This window comes from Sus scrofa, chromosome 16, assembly GCF_054392235.1.
Source record: "Sus scrofa isolate SSC_HxYL_T2T_F1_AM1 chromosome 16, Sscrofa_HxYL_maternal_Yorkshire_Landrace_v2.0, whole genome shotgun sequence".
Classification (NCBI taxonomy): domain Eukaryota; kingdom Metazoa; phylum Chordata; class Mammalia; order Artiodactyla; family Suidae; genus Sus; species Sus scrofa.
In genome coordinates, this window is record NC_139398.1 from 20214539 (window position 1) to 20239928 (window position 25390).

Here is a 25390-nt window from a genome sequence, read left to right on the forward strand (position 1 = left end):
CTTTATTGTTTGTCCATTCTAAATGTAATAGTTTTCAATCATGATAATTTCTTTTATGTATATTTTGTCTGATATTAACAGTTCACCCGGATTTCTTTTGGTTAGAATCATCTATTTTTATTGTATTCTATTATTTTAAAATTTTCTACATCTATAATGTGTCTATTATGAGTAGAATAAAGATGTTTCTTATTTTAATTCAACTGTGGTAATGTTTATATCATTTATATTGCTTTGATTATTAGTGTATATTTAGCCACTTTATTCTGTGCTTCAAATTGGTCCTAATTTTTCTGTTTTTCATCCCTTATAATGTTATTTTCCAGTAGACTTCTTAAGGCTTTATTCATAATACATTCCCCTTCAATTTTACATTTGTATCCTAAATTTCTTTTATTATTTTTAATATCAAAACATGCTTGCGTAACTCTGGAGAATCTAAAAACAATCAGCATCTCTACTCTTTTGTTGAGCATTATAGTAATTGTTCAATGCTTTAATTCCAATCAAGTCTAACATGTTTAAGCCTATAAATTACAGTGACTATGATGATGCTTGTGGTTTCATTAATCTGTCCAACTTCACATTTATGGTGTTGCAGATTCAGGGTCCTCACGTGCACCATTTCCTCTGGCATCATTCTTCATTGAATCTGAGACTTTCTTTTTCAGATAATTTTCTTTCTTTCTAAGAAATTTTAAAGTAACAATGTTAACCTCCTCAACTTCAGTCGTTTGAAAATATTTCTTTTTCACACTTGTAAGAGTCACTGAAGCCAAGGTAATCTGAAATGACATGTCGTAAGTGTCACATACACAATTTATGACAGATAACATTTTCACATTTCATTCGCTTTACCTATAACTAAGTGAAAACAAAAATATGCTCTACATTTATTTACCTTTTGTTTGGCAGGATGTGAGTGTGAGTGAATGTGTGTGTGTGTCTGTGTGTGTGAACCTTGATTTGCCCTATATTAGTGTCATGTTTTGTAACCTTAATGTCTTTGGGAGTATATTATGATACTAAAGAAAGAACTACAGGTATTATCTATGATTTAAAAAGAATATTTTGGAGATTGAAAAGGCTAGTGTTAAGTCCTAAAGGCTATTTAGAAAGCTATTGCAATACTCCAGATGGGAGTGATGGATGCTTGGACAGGAGTGGGAGTGATGGAAATGGGAAGAAGTGGTTGACTCATGGATTTTTTTTAAAGTATAGCTGAAAGAAGTGTCTGATGAATTGGATAAACATTGTGACAGAAAAAGAAGAGCCAAATATGACTCTGGGCAGTTTACATAGTAATCAAAAGACTATGACCATAGCTGTTGAGATGGACAAGGTCTCTGTAGGAGCAGATTTACAGAAAAATTAGATCTTGAGTAAAGATTTATTTGGATCATGTTGAATTTGAGATCTCTGAAAGGAGACATTGGGGTGGCTAATGTGGTACACATGGAAAAAACTGCTTCAGCTTGAAATTTGAGTGATTGAGGTATAGATGTTACTGAAGCCCATGAGACTGAATGAGATTACTTGGGCAATGAATTCAGATATGTCTTAGGTGTGAAAACCAAGATTCTCCACAATTCAGTGCATGGAGAGATGGAGGAACTAGGCTGCACACTAGGTTAGAAGAACTGGTGAAGGAATCACAGAACATTGAGTCCTTTAGCTAAAGCAAGAACTTGTTTCTTGAAGGAGTTGTCAGTTGTCCCAAATGTTGCAAATTTTTTGAGCCAATGGAATAATGAGAATTATATTTTTATTTGCAGTATGAAGGACATGAAGAATTTTGGTGAAATCATGAAGATATGACTCTTTGTAGAGTGGGTTTAAAGAGCATGAGAGGAGAAAAGGCCATCTGTGAATACAGGCAATTCTTTTAGGCAATTTTCCAGTAAAGTGAATGAAATAATGGAGTTGTATCTGGAGGGAAACAGAACAAGGTAGGGTTACAGGTTTTGTTTGCTAGAGTTGATTTTATTTTCAGATAGAAAATAAAGCCTGTTTTTGAGGACAGGGGATTATGCATCAGATAAGAAAGGAAAAAAATACAGGAAAGAGAAGAAATTATTAACAGTGCACTGTCTCAGAGTGAGCAAGAAAGGATAGAATTCAGGGCTTGTGTAGAGGAATGGTAATTAAACATGGAGAGAAGAATTCATTCACAATAACCTGAGTTCATTCACTATAATCTGATAGAAGTCAGTTTTGGGGGATTATTGCCCATAGTACTTAGTAGTAAGGTTGGTGGATATGACAGAAGGAAAATGTGGAATCTCTTTTCTGATCAGTCTTATTTTATCAGTCTTATTTCATTAGAGAAGCAAGATTATCTAATGCATGAAAGGAAATTGGAAGAAGTATTGAACAATTGTGGAGAGAGGAAAAAATAAAATACATCTTTAGCAGTAGTGTATATAATTGCCAGAATTATTTTTATTTCTTTTGAATAAATAAATGTGTTCTAATTCTTCTAAAATTTGATACTGATATTGGGATAGTGCAATTAGTAATCCCTCACTGTATTGACATATTGGCTAAACAATGACAAAAAATAGAATGTATTAGACATTATAATTATCTGATCAAACTCCTCCCTGTGTGGAGAATCCAAAAGGTTTGAATGGAATTGACTGAAAGTGAAAACAAAAAAATGGACCTTGAAGGTCCTGAGCCAATGTAGACAACCCCATATCCTTTGCTACACTAGCTAATTAAATTATGGGCACATTTCATGTATTAGAGATGATATTTAAAGACAGTAAATGGAGATTAGTTCATAAATGACTTAGTGCGTCATTTTTAATGTTATCCCAAGTGACAGTTTATCTCACTCTGCTTGTGAATGAGGATAAGTGTGTCCCAACTTAAGGTGGCAATCACTCATCCTGCTAAGAGAGTAAAAGTTAACGCAGTACTTGCTGCTTATTACTATAATATAGCAACACTAAAGCAAAATATGAGAGAAATAGGAATGCAGAAAAGGAAGAAAATCGGAGAAATGCAGACAGATACCCATTCAAGGTAAGCCTAAAGCCTAAATTCACCTACGAAATTGGCAGTTTAGGGAATCAATAAATTTACTTAAAATCTTAGAATAAGTCAAATTATTTTTGGAAATTTTGAAGTAATCTGATATATGGTAATAGGTAACTAATACATGCATTTAGAAACAAAAATTTCAGAAAAGTATTTTACTATATTACTTTTGATTATTGGTTAAAATAATATCAATTTCTTTGTGTGTTATTCCCTTCGTGTGCTAAGGAAAAAGTGCCCATTAGAGCCCTATGTGTGATAGGGCAAATCGCTAATATGAACACATTTGTGGAAGATAAATTTTATGTATCAAAATAAGCACACTGACAATAGCTAAATAATTCATAGAAGCCGAAAGGACTTAAAACCACCCATTCTTCAGTAACAAGGTTTCATATTGTTAGAGGCAGCTGCTAACAAAAATTAATTTCAGATTAAAAAGCAACAAGGAATGAGTTGCTAAAATCTAAACCTGAATTTCTATCACCTGACGGTAACAACTGGACTAAATTTGACATTTGTGGATCTTCTTTGAATATGTTTGCATGAGAATTGATGAAAAGAGTGAAAAAGATTCAATGAGTCAAGATCTGCATAAATATTGGTTTCTGAACTTGAGTTACGAAGCTAATCTGAGAGAAAATGCAAAACAGGGAGCTGAGGCAAATCATATCAATGCACAAAGCACACAGTTGTTGTTGCTCACACTGTGAACTCTGGTGACAGCAGAATCTTTTGGACTCATTAGAAGTATGGATAAAGCAGCATCTCCCTGACTTTGGTTCCTTTGCAAGTACAATTGTCATACAGCGATTAATGAGAGAGTCCCACATTGGTGGGCTGATCAGGTAGATAACAAGGAGAAGAATATTTTAGATAAAGTGGGAAATAGAGAGTTTAGTGATCATTGCCCCGTGCTGTGACAGAGTTTTTGGGTAGTTAAAGTAGATGGAGAAATGAGCACAAAGAATATTCATGAATTTTAACAAAAATTTATTAACCTAGTTCTATGTGGCAGGAAATTTATTAAGGGTTTGGGAATACTATGAAAAACAAAGGTAAAACAGACATGATTCCTAGACTTGGAAAGGTTCATAATCTAGCAGAAGTGAAAAGCATTACAATAAAATGTGATAAGTGCAATATTGAAGACTAATAAGTGATCGGCATTATTTTAAGAATTACACAAAGTTAGAGTTTAGAAGGGAAGGTGCTGTAACATCTGGCTAAGTTGAGAAAAAAAATTCACAGATGTTGTGACATTTGAAACAGTTCTTAAAAGAAAATAGCTGTTTGTAAAGCACAAGAGAATAAGAGGGCTTTGGGAGATGAAAGGATTAGAAAATTATTGAAAGAACATGGCTTATTTGAAGGTCTGTGACTTGAAGCATGCTACACATTTTTCAGAGGATTAAGCTCAGAGCAGAGGGCAAAATATTATAATGAAAAGCCACACAGGTCCAGATCCTATGTGGAGTTTATTTCTCAGGCAATCAGGACATGTATATGTGTGCATGTGCTCATGCACATGAGATTGGTACTAAGTAGAATTATGACATAAATTAAATTATTAAAATCAATGTTCCTTAAACCTAATTTACATTAGAATCATGTGGGTCAGTGGTTCTCAAACTTGAGTATGCCTGAGAATCATCTAGAGAGCCTGATAAAACCCAGGATATTAGGCCACAGCCAGTTTCTAATTCATGAGGTGCACAGATATTTGGTCAAACATTATGCTGTGTGTTTTTGTAAGCTTGTCTTTGGACTTTATCAACATTTAACATGGGAGACTGATTGTTCTATATTCTGTAAAACAGATTGTTGTCTATTCTGTGAGTGGGCTTTATCCAGTCAGCTGAATAACTGAATAAAATAAAAGGATAATTCTCCTTCAAATAAGAGAGAAGTCACTCACTTGATGGCCTATGAGGTATTGGTTCCTTCTGGTTCTGTCCTTAAGACTTGACCTAGGATATGAGATCCGAGGATTTTGGACTAGTCAGTTTCCATAACTGTGAGAGCCAATATAAGCCAGTTCCTCATAATAAATCTCCTTATTGGTTCTGAATCTGATTGGTTCTGTTTCTCTGTAGGACCCTGACTAATACAGGTATGCTGACAGAAGAATGCAGTCTAACCTTTAGTTATCTTTCTTCTTTAGACTGAATCAATGCATTATCCACCCTATAAAATCTTTACTGATCCTCTTAGAGAGATGAAGCTACCATCTTCATGTCTGTCTCATCTTGAAACAACATATCACCATGATAATTCTCCATAATGCAATCATCTGCTTACCTTGTCTTTTGCATTAATTCCTCAAAAACAAAATAATGTCCTCAATATCATGATTGCCTAAAATACCATCACATTAATACATTCTGAGGACATCAGTTAATGTATAATTAATCTAGGATCAAGATGATGAAGTACACCACACTGAAGTACTGGAATGGTAGCTAAGGAAGTAGAATATTCCAAGAGCAAAAAGAACAACCAATATGGTCAAATATCAAAAAGAAATCAAGATGATCTAAGAAACAAAAAGGATTCACTGGATTTAGCTATTAGGAAGTGATGAACACAATGGCAAATTCTGAAACTTGAAAAGCAGTTAGAATAAAAATATACATTATCTTGAGGTTAGGTATTAAGGAAATGGAGGGAGATGAGAGCTAGTCACTTGAAAAAAAATACATTAAAAACTACTTATTGAGTGCCTACTAGTACCGTTATTTTTCTAAGGAATCATAGAAGAGGAAAAGTAAGCCACAATATACAAATATGGAAAAATATTTATTACCCTGAAAAAAAATTACAAGCCCCCTAAGTTTTTAGAGATACTTTAGGCTCATAGCAGGCAGAATTCTAAAGATGCCAGCATGAGATTCCTGTATCTTGATTATTTAATTAAACAGTAATCTGGGAACTGTCTTGAAGGAATTTTGCAGATGTAAAGTCCCATCAAGTGACCTTAAAATACAGAGATTATCTGGGCGGGCCTGACCTAATCAGGTGAACATCACTGAAACAGAGACTTTCTGTAGATGGTAGCAGAAGACAAAGTTAAAGAGATTCAAGCAATAAGAAGAACTTCACATACTGTTGCTTGTTTGAGTAAGGTGAAGGGATACAGGCAGCTTCTAAGAGAGGAGAGCTCCCCAAGCTGACAATCAGGAAAAAAATGGAGCCTTCATACCTACATCCTCAAGAAAGTAGATCCTGCCATCAAGAAGAATGATCATGAAATCAGATTCTTCCCTGGAGCCTTTAGATAAGAGCCAGGCCCAGCTGACAAGGGACTTCTGCGTTTCCATATCTAAAGTTGGGAACTCAGCTGTGAGCTCCTAGATTTCTGACCTACAGAAATCATATGATGACTTATTACACATTAAAAGTAATAGAAGTTACCAACTAGCTCTGTTGTGGATTGCATTGTTACCTGTAACAGAAATATTCCACACAGTTCCCATTGTGGCTCAGCAGGTTAAAGACCCAACAGAGTGTCCATGAGGATGCAGGTTCAATCCTTGGCCTCACTCAGTGGGTTATGGATCCAGCATTTCCATAAGCTGCAGTGTAGGTCACGGATGTGGCTCAGATCTGGTGTTGCTGTGGTGTGATGAAGGCCTGCAACTGCAACTCCCATTTGACCCCTAGCCTGGGAACTTCCATATGCTGCAAGTGTGGCCCTAAAAAGAAAGTAAATTAATTGATTAATTAATTAATTAAATATTTTTAAAAATTAAAAAATAAGTATTCCACCAGTATTTATTTAAAAGTATCCTTCCCCAAGGACTGTGAGATGTGATAAGACAACACTTTCTATTCCCCTGACCAAAGGAAATATATTGAATTTATATGATTCTTAGGGTATCTCTTTACGCTTGTGAAAATAATGTTATGTCAGAGTGCATTTTAAAAATAAGTAATAGTATAACTTCAGTCAGTTAAAATCCCTGATCAACACAGAAGTTCAATGTTCATCAGCTCCCATAGAGGGCCGTATAGGAATTAGCATAGATCCAGGAACCAATATTAAACATTTTGTATGAGTCTCACTTCCTTTACTCTACAAAATGAGAAAAATATCTGTTCTCTCTATTTCACAGAGATTTTTGTTAGGATGGTATGTCTTCAAAGTATACCACACTGGGCCAAAAGCTGCTAGTTATGTTTAGCCATAGCAGTAAAAGATATCCTAGACCAGACCCACATTTCCTGTCTTTACTGCATGACTGGGTGGCTGAATAATCACTCTGACCTGGAACCACAGGATGAAAGAAGGCAAAGCCAAACACCATGTAATTAACATTGCATCTGAGCCATACCTGCATGGTCAAAGGATGCCCACTCCCACTTTCTCATCACTCTTCTAGCAGGAGGCCTGTTCCCCTGAAGGAAGGGGCAATATTGCTTGGTTTTTGTTTTTTGGTTTTTTGTTTGTTTTATCTTTTGCACAGATGTGCTTTGCTCTTACTCTCTCTTAAAACCTGGTGCCTTGCTTCATCTGCCCAGAGGAGGCATGTTTTTCTTTCTTTCACAGACTCTTAGCTAGGCTAAACAAGCATTTTAAAACATTAACTCCTAAGTGTAATCCCATAGAACAAATCTCTTCAGATTAAAAACAAAAAAATCTATGTTCTGCTCATTGAAAGACATCAAGAGAATGAAATAACACAGAATGGGAGAATAATATTTGTAAAAGACACAACTAGTGTCTTTTAGTTATCCAAATTAGGTATCCAAAACATGCAAAGAACTCTTAAAATTAAACGGAAAACAAACAACCTCATTAAAATATGGGCCAAAGACCTTAATAGATACCTCACCAAAGAAAATATACAGATCACAGTAAGCATATGAAAAGATACTCCACATACAAGTTATTAGGAAAATGCAAATTAAAGCAACAACATACCACTATTAGAGTGTCCCAAATCCAGGAACACTGACAACACCAAATGCTGGCAAGAATGTGAAACAATGGGAACTCTTATTCATATCTGGTGGCATACAAAATGTCACAGCCACTTTGTTAGATATTTTGGCAGTTTCTTACAAAACCAAACATACTCTTACCACATCATCCAGGGATTGCAGATTTTGGTGTTTACCCAAAGGAGTTGAAAACTGTCTACATAAAAACCTTCACCTGGATGTTTATAGCAGCTTTATTTCATCATTGCCAAAACTTGGAAACAACCAAGATGTCCTTTAATAGATGAATGGAAAGAAAACTGTGGTTCATCCTTATAATGGAATATTATTGAGTACCAAAAAGAAATGACCTAAAGGACATGAAAAGACATAGATGGGTCTTCAATCCTTCTTACTAAGTGAAAGAAGCCAACCTGAAAGATATCATACAGCATGACTCCAATTATATGACATTCTAGAAAGGCAAAATTATGGTGCTATTACAAGATTAGTAGTTAAAAGCAATGGGAAGAGATGAACAAGCAGAGCACAGTTTTTTTTTAGTGCATTAAAATACTCTGTATGATACTACAATGATTGATACACTTCATTATGCATTTGTCCAAACCTGCAGAATATCAAGACTTAGCCCTAAATTAAACTCTAGACTTTGGTTGATTATGATGTAAATGTAGGTTCATCAGTTGTAACAAATGTCTCACTCTAGTAGATGCTGATCGTGGAGGAAGATAAGCAGGTGTAGGTGAAGATGGTGTATGGGAAATGGCTGTCCATTCATCTCCATTTTGCAAAATGTAAAACTGCACTAAAAAAAAATAAAGCCTTAAGTTTGAAGAAGCATCCAAAACAAAATATACTAGAAAATACTTTGATGACATGGTTCGTGTTGACGTTAATGCTTACAAACAATTGTGCGTGGAAGAACTCCCAACTCTACTTAATAGGCACTTCAGCCAAGCAATCAGTAAATTAATGGGCACTTTTCTAAACACAGTCTCCCAATATGGCTATAAAATCTTAACTAGTGCTCATTCTTTCTACATACCTGTTTATGATAAGGATTAAATTATACTTTAGTAATGTTCATTGAGGTGTCTCTAAGGATATTTTATCACCACCTATAAAATTCAGGATATTACAATTTACTATACTGTTTTACTTAGGAGATATGTATTAACTCTTTTCCCATATAAAGTACTAGCAAATAGTAAAAAAAAAAAATAGTCATTACATGTTCAAATATTTCTTTAGTAAAAATTAACTTTACTTTCACTAATGATTGCAAATAATATAACTTTCTTGATATACTTAAATTCTTGTATGTTTATAAATTAGCTTCTACTTGATGCAAATATTTTTGGACCTGAGGTGAGATTTGCAAGTGATCTAAAGTTTGGCTTCTGATCAAAATACCTCTGGAGTTGAATTTGATGTTATTTTAAAATAAGTTCCTGTTGTTTCTGACAATAAAATATCATTCTCTCCAGAGATTCTTCCTTTCTGTCTTCTATACATGGATCCTGTTCTTAAGAAGAACTATACAATATTTTTACAATTTTTTCAAAGTGCCCATCACTTCTTCTTGGGTATATCAATCCACTTATTTCTTTATTTTTTTTAGCTTTCAGTGAGCCTTTATCATTTGGCAGTCATTTCACTGTTCTTGGGTGACTAAGAACATGTTATTCTAGACCTAGTCTGGTTCTTTTGAAAATGCAAATTAAACAGAATCATAACAAACAAATCTACTCCTGTATTTTTTATGACAGTCATTTAAAAATATTTAGTGAATGTTTTCAAAGATAATATTGCATTGAAAAAATGATCTACATGGAAACCACTTGAGTTGATTTTTCAGATTACAAACATGAAAAATTCAGGTAGAACAGAAAAGACTAGAATAGTTTAATTACTGATTTATAATAAAAGACATTATAAAAATGCATAAACCATAATAAATGATCACCCAAACCCGCTAGTGTGGTTACAATCAAAAAAGTATATTATAGGAGTTCCCTAATGACTCAGAGGGACCTGGCTTTGTCATTGATATAGCTTTGGTTACAGCTCTGGTGCAAGTTTGATCCCTGGCTCAGGAACTTCCACAAGCCAAAAATAAATAAATAAAATGGTATGGTGATAATAAACATTGGTAACAACATAGAGAAATTGGAACCCTTGTGTAGTGCTGTTATGAATATAAATTGTAGCTGCTTTGGAAATCAGTCTGGCAGTTCATCAAATGTTTAAATATAGAGCTTATATGTGACCCCACCATCCCACTCCTAGGTACATACCCAAGGAAAATGAAAACTCATCCACAGAGAAACACTCATATTAATGTACTTAATGGAACTATTCAAATTAGGCAAAAAAGTGAAAACAACCCAAATGTCTATTGAGTGATGAATGGATAAATACAACGTAGTATATCCATTTAATGGAATATTTTTTATCAATAGGAAAGAATGAAATACTGATACTTGCTACAATGTGAATGAACTTTGAAAATATCATGCTAGATGAAATAAGCCAGTCACAAAGAATGATGTGTTATATGATTCTTTTAAATGAAATGCTAGTAAAAGACAAATCTATTGCTATAGGCTGAATGTTTATGTCTCCCCAAAATTCAGAGTGAAACATTCATGAGTGAAATTTGTGCCCTTATGGGAGTTGTCATCATGGCTCAGTGGTTAACCAATCCGACTAGGAACCATGAGGTTGCGGATTTGATCCCTGGCCTTGCTCAGTGGGTTAAGGATCTGTGGTTGCTGTGAGCTGTGGTGTAGGTTGCAGACACGGCTTGGATCTGGTGTTGCTGTGTCTCTGGTGTAGGCCGGTGGCTGTGGCTCTGATTAGACTCCTAGCCTGGAAACCTCCTTATGCTGCAGGAGCGGCCCTAGAAAAGGCAAAAAGACAAAAAAAAAAAAAGAAAGAAAGAAAGAAAAATTTGTGCCCTTATGAAAAAGAATCTAGAGAGATTCCTTGCCTTTGAACTCTGTAGGTACACCATTAGAAGACAACCATCTATGAACCAAGAATTGGGTCTTTACCAGACACTAAATCTTCTGGCCCCTTGATCTTGAACTTCCAGCCTCCAGAAATGTTAGAGACAAACACAATTTTTTTTTTAAAGCACTCAGTTTATGGTATTTTGTTATAGAAGCCTAAATGGACAAGTACATCTATAGAAACAGAAACTGGATTAGAGGCTTCTAAGGTTGAGACATGGGAGGCAGGGTTAGAGGGTGATGACTAAGGTATTCAGGATTTCTTTTTGAAGTAGTATATTCTATACATATTTATATTCATAATATATTCTATGTCTGGTTCACTTTGCTATACAGCAGAAATTGGCACATAATTTTAAAGCAACTATACCTCAATAAAAAAATGAAAAAATAAATCAATTGTCCTGACGCATACACAACTCTGAATATACTAACAGCCTTTAAATTATACATTTTAAAAAGCTGAATTATGGTACATAAATTATTTCTAATGAAGCTTTAATTTTTTAAAAGTTTCTTATGCCTTCTGAGTTTAAAAGAATGTAATTTCATTTTACAAAATGCTATTTTCTAATGTGAAATAATCCTAAATTTCGATATATTTATATTACTCTCATGAATATATTGAAATATTTTTAAATGCATACATAATTTCTGCATACAATGCTAAAAATGGGGCAATTTGTACCTTTGGTTTATTTCTCAACATGTAAAGAAAGACTTCATTTTCATGACAGTAGATACATTTTCCTAGAGTTTTAACCTAATTTCATTTGAACACAGTCATGCACATCTTTTTGCATCCAGAGATAATAAATGCTATTTGTGTTTTTAAGAAAAAACTTAGGAGTTCCAGTTGTGGCTCAGCAGTAACAAACCTGACTAGTATCCATGAGGATTCGGGTTTGATCCCTCCCCCTGCTCAGTGGGTTAAGGATCCAGCATTTCCATGAGCTGTGGGTGTAGACTGCAGACATGGCTTAGATCTGGTGCTGCTGTGACTGTGATATAGCCTTGCATCTGCAGCTCAGTTTCAACCCCTAGCCTGGGAACTTCCATATGCAGCAGGTGTGGTCTAAAAAGAAAAAAAAAAAAAAGAAAAAAAGAAAAAACTAAGGTGGTTAGCACACAATGCCATCTTCTGGGTGAGGATGGGGCAAGAGCTCTCCTCAGCTGTCTATCATGTACTACTCTTGAAAAGGACTCAGACTTGCCTGTTAACATTTTAAGAATTATTTGTATACTATATTAAATTTCTAATTGTTAATTGAAGCTTAAAGAGGGGTGTTATATTGATAAGATTACCCAATTAAAATGTTAGATTTTCTTTTCTTTTCTTCTTCTTATTTTCCTAAACTGTTCCACCACATATGAAGTATTCTGTTTAAGTAAGGCATAAGCACATGACAAAGCAAGTCTCACAGTTAAGAAGAGGACCAAATATTATGACCCAGTGATGCAGACTCTGTTCTGTGATGCCAATTTTCCACCTCTGTGAGGGGACTGAAGTAAAGTAAAAGGTATGAGATTTATTCACTACATCTGACAATGAGTAATTGTATCTACTACACTCTGTACACTCCTCTAGATGCTGGCATAAAAAATAAAAATGGTGAAAGCCCTGCTCCAGAGAAAATCTCAGTATAAAGCCCAATGTATAAATGATATCTTTCCTATGGGACATAAAGTAAAGTTTACCATTTTCTGAAGCAGCAACTGTGATGTTGTACCATGGAGTTTCTTCTCTATCGAGAACCTTGGTAGTCTTAATAGTTCCAGTATTGGCATCAATGTTGAAAAATCTGTCATCTTCAGCATTATAGTCGATAAAATATCTAGAGGAAAAAAAATTGATAAATCTTTTTAACTTGATGCTATAATAAAGCAAAAAAACCGAACCAAGAAAAGTATTAAATGTTATATATTCAAATAGTGAAATGTATTTTTTACTTTCTGTTTTTGGCTCTTAAGATTTGCCTGGCCAGAGAGTTCCTATTGGGCTTAGCAGGTTAAGAACCCAAGTAGATTCCATGAGTATGTGGGTTCAATCCCTGGCCTTGATCAGTCGGTTAAGGATCCAGTGTTGCTGAAAGCTATGGCATAGGTTACATATGCGGCTCAGATCTGGGATTGCTGCAGATATGGTATAGGCCGGCAGCTGGAGTTCCGATTCAACCCCTAGCCTGGAAACTTCCATATGCCATAGGTATAGCTCTAAACAAACAAACAAACAAACAAACAAACAAAACAAAAAACAAAGATTTGCCTGGCTATTTTATATTTGCATAGAACTTATATCAATTATTTTTCTTTCAGTTCTTAATTCAAGTTTAGTTAATTACTAATTCAAAAATTTTTAAAAACCCCACTGTACTCCATTAATAGAATAGTAGTAAGTAGATAATAAAAACACAGTAATTTATAGGAGAGAAATTAAAAAACCGCGTCTGTGAAGTCTATAGTACATTGGGAAAAAAATAAACCTTTAATGAAACTTTTCATTGCTATATGTACTCTTTTCAGGGGATAACAGATGTCAGAAATTAATCTATCTTGGAATTTCATTATAGCTGAGGTTTGAAGATAAATACAAAATGAAAAACAAAGCATTTTTATTAACGACCATTGAGTTTCTATCACCCAGCATCTTGTTTAGTCAAGGAATGAGAAAATAAATACATGGGAAGTAGGTGCATGATCAGCCACAAATCTTCCCTCACCAGTTCATGTAATTGCGCAGGCCTTTTTTATAGTAGGTGTGGCCTCCAGCATACTCTGGGAATAGAATGAGTTAAAAAGTGATGGTGTCCTGTTCCATAGTTGGGTCTAGGTTTCATGAGACTTTGCATGTTTCCTCTTATGCTCTGCCCTGCCATAAGAATAGCAGTGCAGGACTAGTCCGCTGACTCCCAGAAGAAAGATGAAACACAAGGGCAAAGTTGTCAGGTTCCCAACTTAAAAGCAGAGCTACTTAGTTAAAGAACAGATGTAAGACTGAATGCACTGGAGATGAGCAGTTAGCAAACAAAAGCCAACCTAGTTCAGTGGATCCTCAGTGAACTCACAGACACATACACCATGGGTATACATTACTCTTTTCTATTCCCCTGAGTTTCACATTATTTGACAATAGTTAATTAACATAAATATGAATACATAATATAGCAAACAATCATCCTATGTTCTATAAATGTTTTAAACTATTCCTAAAATGATTTAAGTGTAGACTGTTTTCTTCTCTCCTTAAACGTCTAATACCTATTCATTAATCTTAGCTTAAGTGACATTTCATCCAGAAATTATATAAAGAGTTTAAAGGGAAGAATATTTGAATATAGGGATGAAAGTGCAGAGATACAAATTAAAAAAAAAAGCTCAACTTTGTTTAAAAAAAATGGAAGGGGGTTGGGATGGAGTGGGATGGACTGGGAGTTTGGGGTAAGTAGATGTGATTATTACATTTAGAATGGATAAACAATGAGACCCTACTCTATAACACAGGAGACTATATCCAATCTCTTGGGATAGAACATGATGGAAGATAGTATGTGGAAAAAAAATGTGTGCCTGGGTCACTATGCTGTACAGCGCAAATTGGCACAACATTGTAAATCAACTATACTTTTAAAAAAATAATTTAAAAGTATATAAATAAAAGCAAATGGATGCTTCAATGTAGCTGGCAGAATGAATTAAGTGGATGGCTACAGCATAGGACATGCAAGCCCTGTAGCACGTGGTAAAGAGTTTGAAATTCTTTATAAATGCAATGGGAAACTTTTTTTTTTTTTTGGCTGAGCTCATGGCATGTGGTAGTTCCTGGGCCAGGGATTAAGCCAGTTCCATAACAGTTACCACCAGATACTTAACCCACTGAGCCTCCAGGTAACTCCTTTTTTTGGCATGGAAGAGGGGGAACATTTTAAACAAAGAAAATAACAGATATGTTTGTGTTCTGGAAAAAGTACAGTGGCTACTTTAAATCTCAGATTGGAAAACATTAAGAACAATTCAGATAAGAAATGATGTCATCATGGACAAAATTAGAAAAGTAAGGAAATGGAAAAAGGGTATAAAATACTGTTATATATTGATTACAACCTATAAAGATTTTTGTTGGAGTGGCATTAATAAGAAAAAAAAAAAGAAAGAAATTACCAAAGACTCAATTTTTGTGTTGCAGCTGTGTGTTTGATCTAGCATGTAATTGATAAGCTCATTCATGGAACTAGATAAAGAGTTAGGAAAAAATTCTCATTGGGAGAATAAGAGTTTGGGAGAAATCAGTGATGATGATAGGTTATTCCTCAGATGCCAGTTAAATAAACATGCAGAATAAAAGCAGAAAATTAGATACGGGTGTGGAGTTCAAATGTGCTTTCTGAATGAACAGGAAATATAAATTTGTGATATATCAGCTTCAATAAAGGTAATGGGAACAGTCTCATCTGGGAGAGAATTGTAAGAGGAAAGGAAAAGTAAGATTGAGTCCCACAGTGCCCAATCTTTGGAGTCTAAAGCAGTTCTGCATCTGAATAGGAGAAGTTGCCCGCTAAAAGAGAGGAACAGCCTGGAGAGAAGAAAAGTGGGTGGGTGAGGTGGCCTAGAAGTCAAGAAATGAGTGTTTTAAGTGCAAAGTTAAAGTGAATTCTATTGAGAAGTTGGGTGTTATTAGTAAAGACTGGATTGTATGTGACAGGATGGACCTAATTGGTTAATTTGAAAAGAGTGATTTCAATAAAATATGAAAGGATGCAATTTCTATTGCAGTGGACTCAAAAGTATATTGAATATTGAATGCGAACAGAGTCCATGACTTGTGATACTTTATTAGATACCATTACCTGACATGATGATCAGAAAAAATGGTGCCTTAGGTTATCAGGGATGTAGGTTCAAAAATTAATTTTTTCCGATATGGGAAATATCAGGCACGATCTTTGCTGAAAGGAATGATCATTTTGAAAAAGAGGAATAACTAAAAAGATAAAATTCATGAGAAGGTGATCAGGCTGGGTTCCAAAGCACAAATATAGGGATTAGCATTGAAAATTTTAACATGATGAAAATCTCATAAGATACCAATGGTGGTGATGGAAATATTACAAAATTCATCATACTTTCTAGAACGGAGCATAAGTGTAATTGAAGTACAACCCCTGCTTCACATGGGCATTCTGTGTTAACAGGGTACATACAACATATTGCCCAGGTATGAAACCTCATAATAACCTGTGGACACACATGCACAAATATGGCAGAAGATGCTAATAACACTACATAGATCCTAGCTATAGAGCATCCCAAGAAATCTTAGGAGCTTATTTATTAAAAATAACCCCTGACAAAAACAGAATCTGTCATTATTAACTGTGTGATCAAAAAAAAAAAATTAAGAGTTCCTATTGTGGTGCAGTGGAAATATATCTGACTAGTATCAGTGAGGATGGGGGTATTCCTGTCCTTGTGAGGCAGAATAATAATTCAGGTAGTCAGTGTAGGAGTATGTGGTTTGATGCATTCTTTGATATGGCTATAGATTAATATTTGTGGCTTAGGGGTCCATGGAGTAACATCCCCATAGGCCTTGTTTACCATAGGGAGTGTACCTACACCCAGATGGACATTACTCCTTAAACCCCTGTGACTCAGTCTAGGGGAAGAGAAGGGCAAAGAAACCGTAAGACTTATGGGACATTTCCACCTCTAAGACCTCTGAGGACTGACACAGGTAACTGGGCAAGGCCAATCAAAGAAAACCACATCTTTCTGGACCCCACGTTGGTAACCCCCATATTTAAGGGTTAAAAATCCCTATAGGAAAATAGAGAGAGGGGGCTCTTCTTCCCCCTCCCAGCTGTCCTGGGAGCTGTTTGCTTTCCTGTAATAAAGACTTTGCTTGCTTGCTGCCTGTGTGTTTTCAAAGTTCATTCTTCAGCTCAGTAAACAAGAACCTGGATTCTGGTAACACTTGCTCAGTGGGTCGAGGATCCAGCATTGCCCTCAGCTATGGTGTTGGTTGCAGATGTGGCTTGGATCCCATGTTGCTGTGGCTGTGGTGTAGGCTAGCAGCTATAACTCCAATTTGACCTCTAGACTGGGAACTCTTCCATATGCTATGGGTACAGCCCTAAAAAGCAAGATTAAAAAGCCATTTCTTGCATTGAATATTTTCTAATAATTATATGTTGCTTGAAGAAAATCTGATATGCAAATCAATTTATGAGAAAAGATAGAGATATAAAGTAAATTGGGTTCAAAGAGATATTAGATCTAGACACTACAGAATAGTGGTAAAGAGATATGTCATTGGGCTTTCCCAAAGCATTAGGCCATGGTCCACTGAAACCCACTTACTTCATTTGCCTTGAGTTCATGTCACAAAAAAACCTTCTCATAATATTCCTTCCCCAGAGGCCTGATGCCAAGGATGAGGGAGGATGAGGGCTGAATTGCTTAAGAGGCGTGAGAAATCCTGTCACATGAGAAGAAGAATATTCGTTGATGTGATCAGTTGGTGATCTGGTTATTATATCATCTAAAGTAACTTGTCTTTAAGACACTTTCCATTTTTTGGTAGTTTAAGAACAATAGTTCCTGTATTTGAAAGCTGAACCTAAAATTGAAAAATATTATTCAATCTCCAAGTTTCCTGCATCAAACTATCAGCAAAGCTCAGATTACATTGTTATCCTTATACTCTTATGAAATATGGCAGAACACACTCCATTTTAGAAATCTGACCATCTTAGAATAGTCTGTCTGGGAGAAAATGGGTTTTCTTCTGTTTATAAGCTAAATTAAGACTCTGAAAACCTGTAGTCTCTTTATCAGAACAACCCCCCTCTCTTTTAGGCAGAGCTTTTTAACATTGAGTGCTAGTATTAGTGGTTAATTACTTTAGGATTAAATGTTTTATATTTGATTTTTAAAAATATATAACCTATATTTAAACAATAGATATAATGTGAGGCATGTGTCCTCAGACTCATATTATTTACTTGTTAGTTTTCTACATGACCTAACTCTCATGGGAAATCCGCAACATAAGGGCCAGACATAAGGGCAATGCTTGGATCCAAAGTCTTGTTCATGGCATTGCAATTGAATTTCAACTCAAGTAGAACTAAATAGCTCTGCTTAAACACCCTTGGATTTCCGCCTAGCCATACTAATAAAAGCTCAGAAAAAGGGAAAACAGAAATGTCAGAGAAAAGAAACTATTCAGAAATGTTTTGAGGGATTATATGCAGAATCATTTAATGCTAATTATTTAAAACTAAGAAGTGGCATGTGTCCTCAAAACTGTTTATCAAACAATAAAAAGACAAAAATATTCTCAATTAGTAATTTTTCAAAATATTTCATAATAAAATACATGGCTGTCACAAACTTTCAAAAAGTAAACACATCTTAATACTTCATTAACATATATATAAATCAACAATAAAAATAACTTAAAAACATCAGACTGCTAACAATCCAACTGTAAAACAAATAAATAAATGATAAAAAACATATATACACACACACGTAGACACACACACATATATATATGTGGTTTTAGCAAATGTTAATATTAATAAGGCATTTGTAGATATATCCAGCAAGTATAAAATCAACCATTTGTGTAGGTGACATAGATTCTAAATTGGGACTAATTATGAAACCTGAGGAATTAGAGCTTTGAGAATTTTTTTTAATATTCTAGTTCATAGCTATCAAAAAATGAACCTATGTAAAATGAGGCTAGAATATATATAACTGGAGAAGACATTTAAAGATTTTTTTTTTAATTCCACTTTCCCCTTAATATAAGACTATATAGAGATGATATGTGAGACTGAGGGGAAATATTTATATACATATGTCACTTACAAAAGCAATCTAACAAGAGAAAATAAAACCCAACATTTACCACGGTATACTATCTTGTGTTTTAAGCGTTTTTTAAATATTAGTTTATTACATACTCAGAACAACTGGATGAGATAGGTTCTATTAATAGACCTTTTTTACAGAGAAAACTGATGCAGGAAATGATGGAGAATTATATCTGGTGTCAAATAACTAGTTAGTCGAGAGATTAAAAATTGATATAATCATTAAGTAATATTTACACTTTTTTAAAGTAGACTATATTTGAGGTTTTACCCATTCATTCAAAGAATATTTATTTGAAGGAGTACAAGAAAAGAACAAGAGATATTTCAAAGAGAGTATACGGCAAGACCTGAGAATTATTTAACATGTGATTTAGTTAGGGAAACAAGTAATTAAAAAAGAAAAAGGACAGAAAGTATTTGTAAGCAAATATGGATCAATGTCCAGAGTTTCAAATCAAGAGATCAGAGCAAATAGAAGAGGTCTAAGCAATAGAAGACTTCAGGGAAAACATAGTTTTCATCAGTCTTGAAGGTTGAGTAATGAAATAAATGTGCATTAGAGATTATTTAGAGAGTATACAATTTAACAATTCCATAAGAGAAAGAGACAGGGATATTTCTGATCTGGTTTCCAAAATGGGGTGGCATTTTTGGCTGCTGGGCTAGTAAGAGAGAAAGAGAGAGACTTCATGATGTAGGTTGTAGATAGGACTGCAGACAGAAGTTTCTGCCTTCACCCACACATTAATATTTCAGTCAGTATTATCACCCCTACACAGTGTTACACTAAAATAATAAGAACATTAAAATAAAACAGTCTGGGAGTTCCCGTCGTGGCAGAGTGGTTAACGAATCCAACTAGAAACCATGAGGTTGCCGGTTCGGTCCCTGCCCTTGCTCAGTGGGTTAATGATCTGGCGTTGCCGTGAGCTGTGGTGTAGGTTGCAGATGCTGCTCGGATCCCGTGTTGCTGTGGCTCTGGCACAGGCCGGTGGCTACAGCTCCGATTCGACCCCTAGCCTGGGAACCTCCATATGCCGCGGGAGAGGCCCAAGAAATAGCTAAAAAGAATAAATAAATAAATAAATAAATAAATAAATAAAACAGTCTTTAGTAAGGAATGAAGATTCAACCATATCATGGACTAAGCCAAGGAGAGAATGCTTGAGAAACTAGAGGCAGTTGGTGGGAAATATTCAACTCAATGCATTTCTGAGGACTGAAATGCATAAGCTGGCTCTTGAAGTCACATAGAGAATAGAATGCCAAGGTGGGGGAGGGTTACCTAAAACAAATTTCCCAATTTTCAGATACCATGAAGTAATAACTTCTTCAATCACTGAAAACATCTCCTACATTCTTTCCCTCTGTGTACAGTAAACTATAGATCCTGGCCTCAATTCCTTCATGAATCTAAGGTAATTTTTTTCTAAAATAGACCCAGCATATGTGTGATAATGGTATGGAGAAGTGGTGAGAGAATGAACACAGGTTTTGAAACCAAGTAAATGTGATACTCATCACAGTTATACCACTTACTAGCTCTATGACTTTAAGCAATGTATTATCTCAGGGAGCTTTCTTCCTTGGCAAAATGGAGATATTATTTGCATCACGATTTTATTGTGATGATTAAGTGAGGTGATATATGAAAGTATTTTATGCTGAGTATCAAGTAATAGGCTTTGGTGGATAACTATCATTTGTTTTAATGTCTCTTAGGAAGGTTTTCTTTTTCACTTCTTAGAAATTTGGGTCTATATTGCTGGGAAAGTTCACAAATAGTAAATACTGTTTTGTTTTTGTTTTTTTTGTGTTTTTCTTCTTGCAAAGTACTGTAAGTACAGTGGGATCTGAATGAGGGTTACTAACAAATGAACAAGAGTCTCCATACAAATAGCATGAACTGCTGCCTGTTTCTAAAAAAAGAAATTTCTGTAAATTAAATTATCCTCAATTCCCCACCCAATGCATGAGTCAATTTTCATTAAGGAAGTTTATGAGAATAAAGCTCTTTTTCTTCCATTTATAATAGCATTGGTGTAAGACTTTGCCTCATAAGTGAATGAATCAACCAACAAAAAATTCAACAAATATAAACAGAAAGCTATTAATACCTAATGTAAAATTAAGGCATTTCATTGTAGCTTTTACTTTTTTTGTAAATATTTTGGTGGAAATAAACAGGCCAATAAGTCATTGTGCTTTACTCATCAAGAACAGTGTGTTTTCATACAGAGATAAACTTTTTATGTATCCTTAATATTATCCTTTATATCTATTCCTATCATTGTATTTAAAATTTGTTAGATTGATAGAGGAAATAAAATATTTTATAGCCTTTACTTAGCTTGTATTTCTGTTGCATGAGGAGATAGCAAAACATTGCAACAAGGACAAACATTAATACTTTTCACAGTATTTCATTTACCTCGCAGTTCTGGAAATAATTTTAGGTTGTAATACAATTATCATTTTTAAAGCCCATATTTTTAGACTTCCGGTTGAATCTAAGAGAAAAACCCACCTCACAGTACATTTTGTTGATGCTCTGAACAAATCTACAGGAAGATGTGGCCAAAAGGGTTAGTCTGAGGGAGGAAATGTTGAGGCAGGTTCAAGGGCTAGTTTAATATGATGATTACAGCACAACATTATGTCCTGACCATCATTATAAGCTCACCACATCCTGCATGAACTAGATGTCAGGATAACATCTGTACTAAGTGCTACTTAGGAAGTTGTATGATCAATGATCAAGAAAATATTGCCTGTGAGGGATTGGTAATCTCCTGGCAATAGACCAGAGGAAGTGTAATTAAGCTTGTGTCAGCTCAGATTTATCCAGTGGTCCTTAAGAACCCTCTCATTGGATAATTCCCTATGCAAACCCTGACTAATTTCATGCTAGCAGATAAATGGGCCCATTGAACACAGGAGATCTTGTAAAGTTGCCCCTGTAGTTTATAAACCTGGGTTACGATTTTTATTCCTATAACACTTTGTTCTGTCATTCATTATATGTGCCATGTGCCATTTCATATTTCTAGTAAATATGTTTTAGTGCAATGAAAAAAAATGAAAAGAAAATGCTTTGCTAAATAAGATGAAAATTTATTGTTAAAATTAGAATTTATGGGCAAACAAATCGGCAGATGAGTTGTGACCATAGAAGTCAATCTTAGCAATGATTTCCTTTATTCAAATATTTTCTTTAAATAAATTACTCAGTTTATTATTTGGTACTCGATTTCCCTTTGATTATGTAGGCATAGATCCAAGATAACTTTTTGTCATGTTAAAGTACATTAGAAAAGTTATTTCTCATTGCAATAATAAAATTTTAGTCCCCAGAGGTATTTATTGTTTTTATCATAAGTCCCTTTCACCATAAAAATTAATTTACAAGACATTTATGTAATGGAAATCTATCTTTTACAGTGATTTACTTGAGAAACATCACTTGGCTTAAGGTATAGAAGACTTTTTTCAGTTGTCATACTTTTGATGCTTGTAGATACAGAATGAGAGTGGTAAAGCAAACGTTTTTGAGATTTTCCCTCCCAAACAGCTGTTTTCATAAGTTTTACTGGCTCTGATCAATAGACGGGATAAAGTTTAATCAATATACATGCTGTGGGATATTACAGCAGCTTGGCCTCATCTTTAATTTAACAAAATGTCATACACCTGCAGTATAGCTCAGATTCATTAAAAAATTTAAGATTCCCTTAGCTCACTTTGGGAACACAATTTATTCCACAAGTCATGCATCGAGAAAATAATCTAAAAAATAGAACATAAGGATCATTTGTCACTTGTCAATATAAGGTGCTTAATAAAATGTGCAGCATATATAGCAAATAGATATTTTGGAAAGCTTTTTAACTTCCTGAACCAAAACCTCTATCCAATGAAAGTAAAGAACCTAAAGAAGTAAAATCTCTGCACACACAAAAAAAACATGTTTCTGCCTGTTATTTCTTCTACATAACTAAGATCATAGAAATTCCAATAATCTTGAGTTTTAGAAACACTATGGAGTCATTTTAAGCATTTTTTAAAAATGTCTTTGAAAATTTCACATGAACACTATTTGAATGTTTTAGTCTCTAGTCAGTAGACTAACAGACATCAATAAGCCAAGACCTCAGTGTTCATTCCAGGACGAAATGAATTACACATGCTCACCCAGGCAACAGGTTCTCCTTCTGGCATTGAGACTCTGGTTTAGGGTGGTTACCACCACATTCTAAGCTGTTAGGTAAATTTGAGCACTCAATGGAAAAATATTCAGGGATCTTCTGTACCTTTGTTGAAGCATGGTAAAAATGACCACATTCCTGTTTCGTTTCTATGATTAGTAAGCTGTGTGACTACCAGCCAGCTTTGTTCACAGAATTGTCATCTCTGTAGGAATAGGACTGTCTTGGTCATCTTTGGGTCCCTTTACATTTTCAAATGCTACAGTCACATGACATTTAACAGTAAAAGTATTGATTAATCCAAATGTGCTACCTTGACTATAAATCACCAAAACACAAGCCAAAGACAAGGACTTCCATTTTTTAATGGGAGCCTACTTTCTCTTGAGCTGCACTCAATTTTTATGAAGTGCATTAAATGTCTTTAATGAGTTATCTCCTTTGTATCAGAAGACTATTCCAGTTTTGATGAGGGTCTATTTAGGCTTTCTATTAAAGGTCTAATTCAGATATTTTTGACTTTCATTAAGCTATACTTGTATAAGTAAATTTGGTCTATAGAAGAAAACCTCACTCTATATGGGATATTTTTAATATGGATATACTTTGAAACTGGGTATTTTCTGGGTATTCTCACCTTTCTTTTCAGAATACTGAATCCCATATTCAAACACTATTAATCAAATTTTTACTTTATTTTTCAAGTTTCATATGACTTCATTATTATTTTGAAATACCAATTATTTTTGCTGTTGTAACATTCTAAATTAATGAGGTATTTCAAACTGCCATCTCATCATTAACTATGCGAAAATTTCAGAAATGCATAAAAAAACCGAATACACTAATAAGAATACAGTGAATATACTGGAAGTACTTGTTCACTGAGGCTGCAACTAAACTCAGAATAGGGTGAGTAAACATTTCTTTGCAACTATTCTTTTTTTAGAAAATAACTTAGATTTTTGTTTTAATATGGCAAATATTTCCAAACCTGGTCACAATTTTATTTTTTATGTTAGCCTATAAATTTGGCTATTGTTTCTTATATAATGCCATGGTAAACATTTGAAACAATTATGTGCAATATTTAAAATTTCCTTCTAATAGCTTTAAAGTTATTGCACAAAGAAATTATCAAAAATTTTATGAATTAATAAATGTAGAGATAAAGTCAGATTATAAATAAGAGTGGAAAAGAAGTAAAGATGAGTGCATATACTACCTCACATAAACTCATAATAAAGCTCTTCATCCTATGAGAAATGTTAAGTGAGGACTTCAATAATTTTCTTTTTGTTGTACTAAATCAAGAGATATATGTCTTTGACTTTACAATATGGAGAAACTCCAAAATCAAGAACAGTTCGTTTTTGTAAATTTTTTTTAATGAAGTGCTAGGGTTAAAAATTGAAATTGGCATTCTTCAGCCTCTCTTTTTTCCAGAGTATGAAACACATCCAAACATGAAAAACATTAATCTGTTTCCTACTTTGTGATATTTGATTTCTGTAAATGCAGTTTATTATTATTATTACTAGTTAAAATATAGGAGAGACAACATATTGTGGCTTTAAAACAAACAAAAAAATCAGGGTTTTGAGAGTAAAGTGAAATTGGATTTAAATTCTGGATCTGCCACTTTATCACTATGTAAATGTGGCCAAATTACCTGTCTGAGCCTTAGTTTGTTCATCTAATACTAATACTATGATCTTATTAGGTTCTTACAAGGGTTTGGAGCATGCATTATAAACCTCTGGCCCACAGATATCAAATAATAAATGGCCACTCTTTTTAATAGTCACATGATATAAGGTCACATTTCCAGAAAGCTCTCTAACTTCTCCTGTCCATCATAGGATTGCTCATCTATCAGTAGCTACTCAGGAAATTCCTGAACTTTATTTGCAGTATGCCAGCAAGTGAGCACAGCCTATTTAAATCAAGGTTTCTTCACTGCTGGTAAATAGCCTCATTCTGATTTTATTTTTAAGAAAGCTAATGATGATATTGTTGCAAATTGCATATCCTTGTTTTGAGTTAAAAGAGACAAAAGGTAGACATAGCATGCTTTTAGAAATCTGAAGAATCTCACTAATAGTTTAGAAAATTAAAATACAAAAGACAAGTCAGGAAGTTTTTCTCAAATGCCTGTAAGACTCAAACTCCCTTTCATTACCAATTCTACAGACTAGGAGCTAATTGCATTTCAGGGCACATTGCAAGGTACATCTTTTCAATGTGAGCTTCCTTAATTAGTACAAACATTTGGTCCCTGGGAAAGGTGGAAGGA

The 25390-nt window shown here is 34.4% G+C and overlaps 1 protein-coding gene across 20 annotated transcripts in view; it reads right to left on the reverse strand.

Moving 5' to 3' along the window:
• The window catches only part of CDH18 (cadherin 18), a 1020178-nt gene that overhangs the window by 63703 nt on the left and 931085 nt on the right, over positions 1-25390 (reverse strand). For 18 of the 20 annotated variants that reach the window (XM_021076971.2, XM_021076969.2, XM_021076964.2 and 15 more), the window contains one exon: positions 12702-12838. In XM_021076971.2, the coding sequence (XP_020932630.1) occupies positions 12702-12838 (137 nt within the window). Of the gene's footprint in view, positions 1-318; positions 786-12701; positions 12839-25390 lie in introns of those variants that run through there. The other 2 variants (XM_085001674.1, XM_085001673.1) reach the window with 1 other exon arrangement.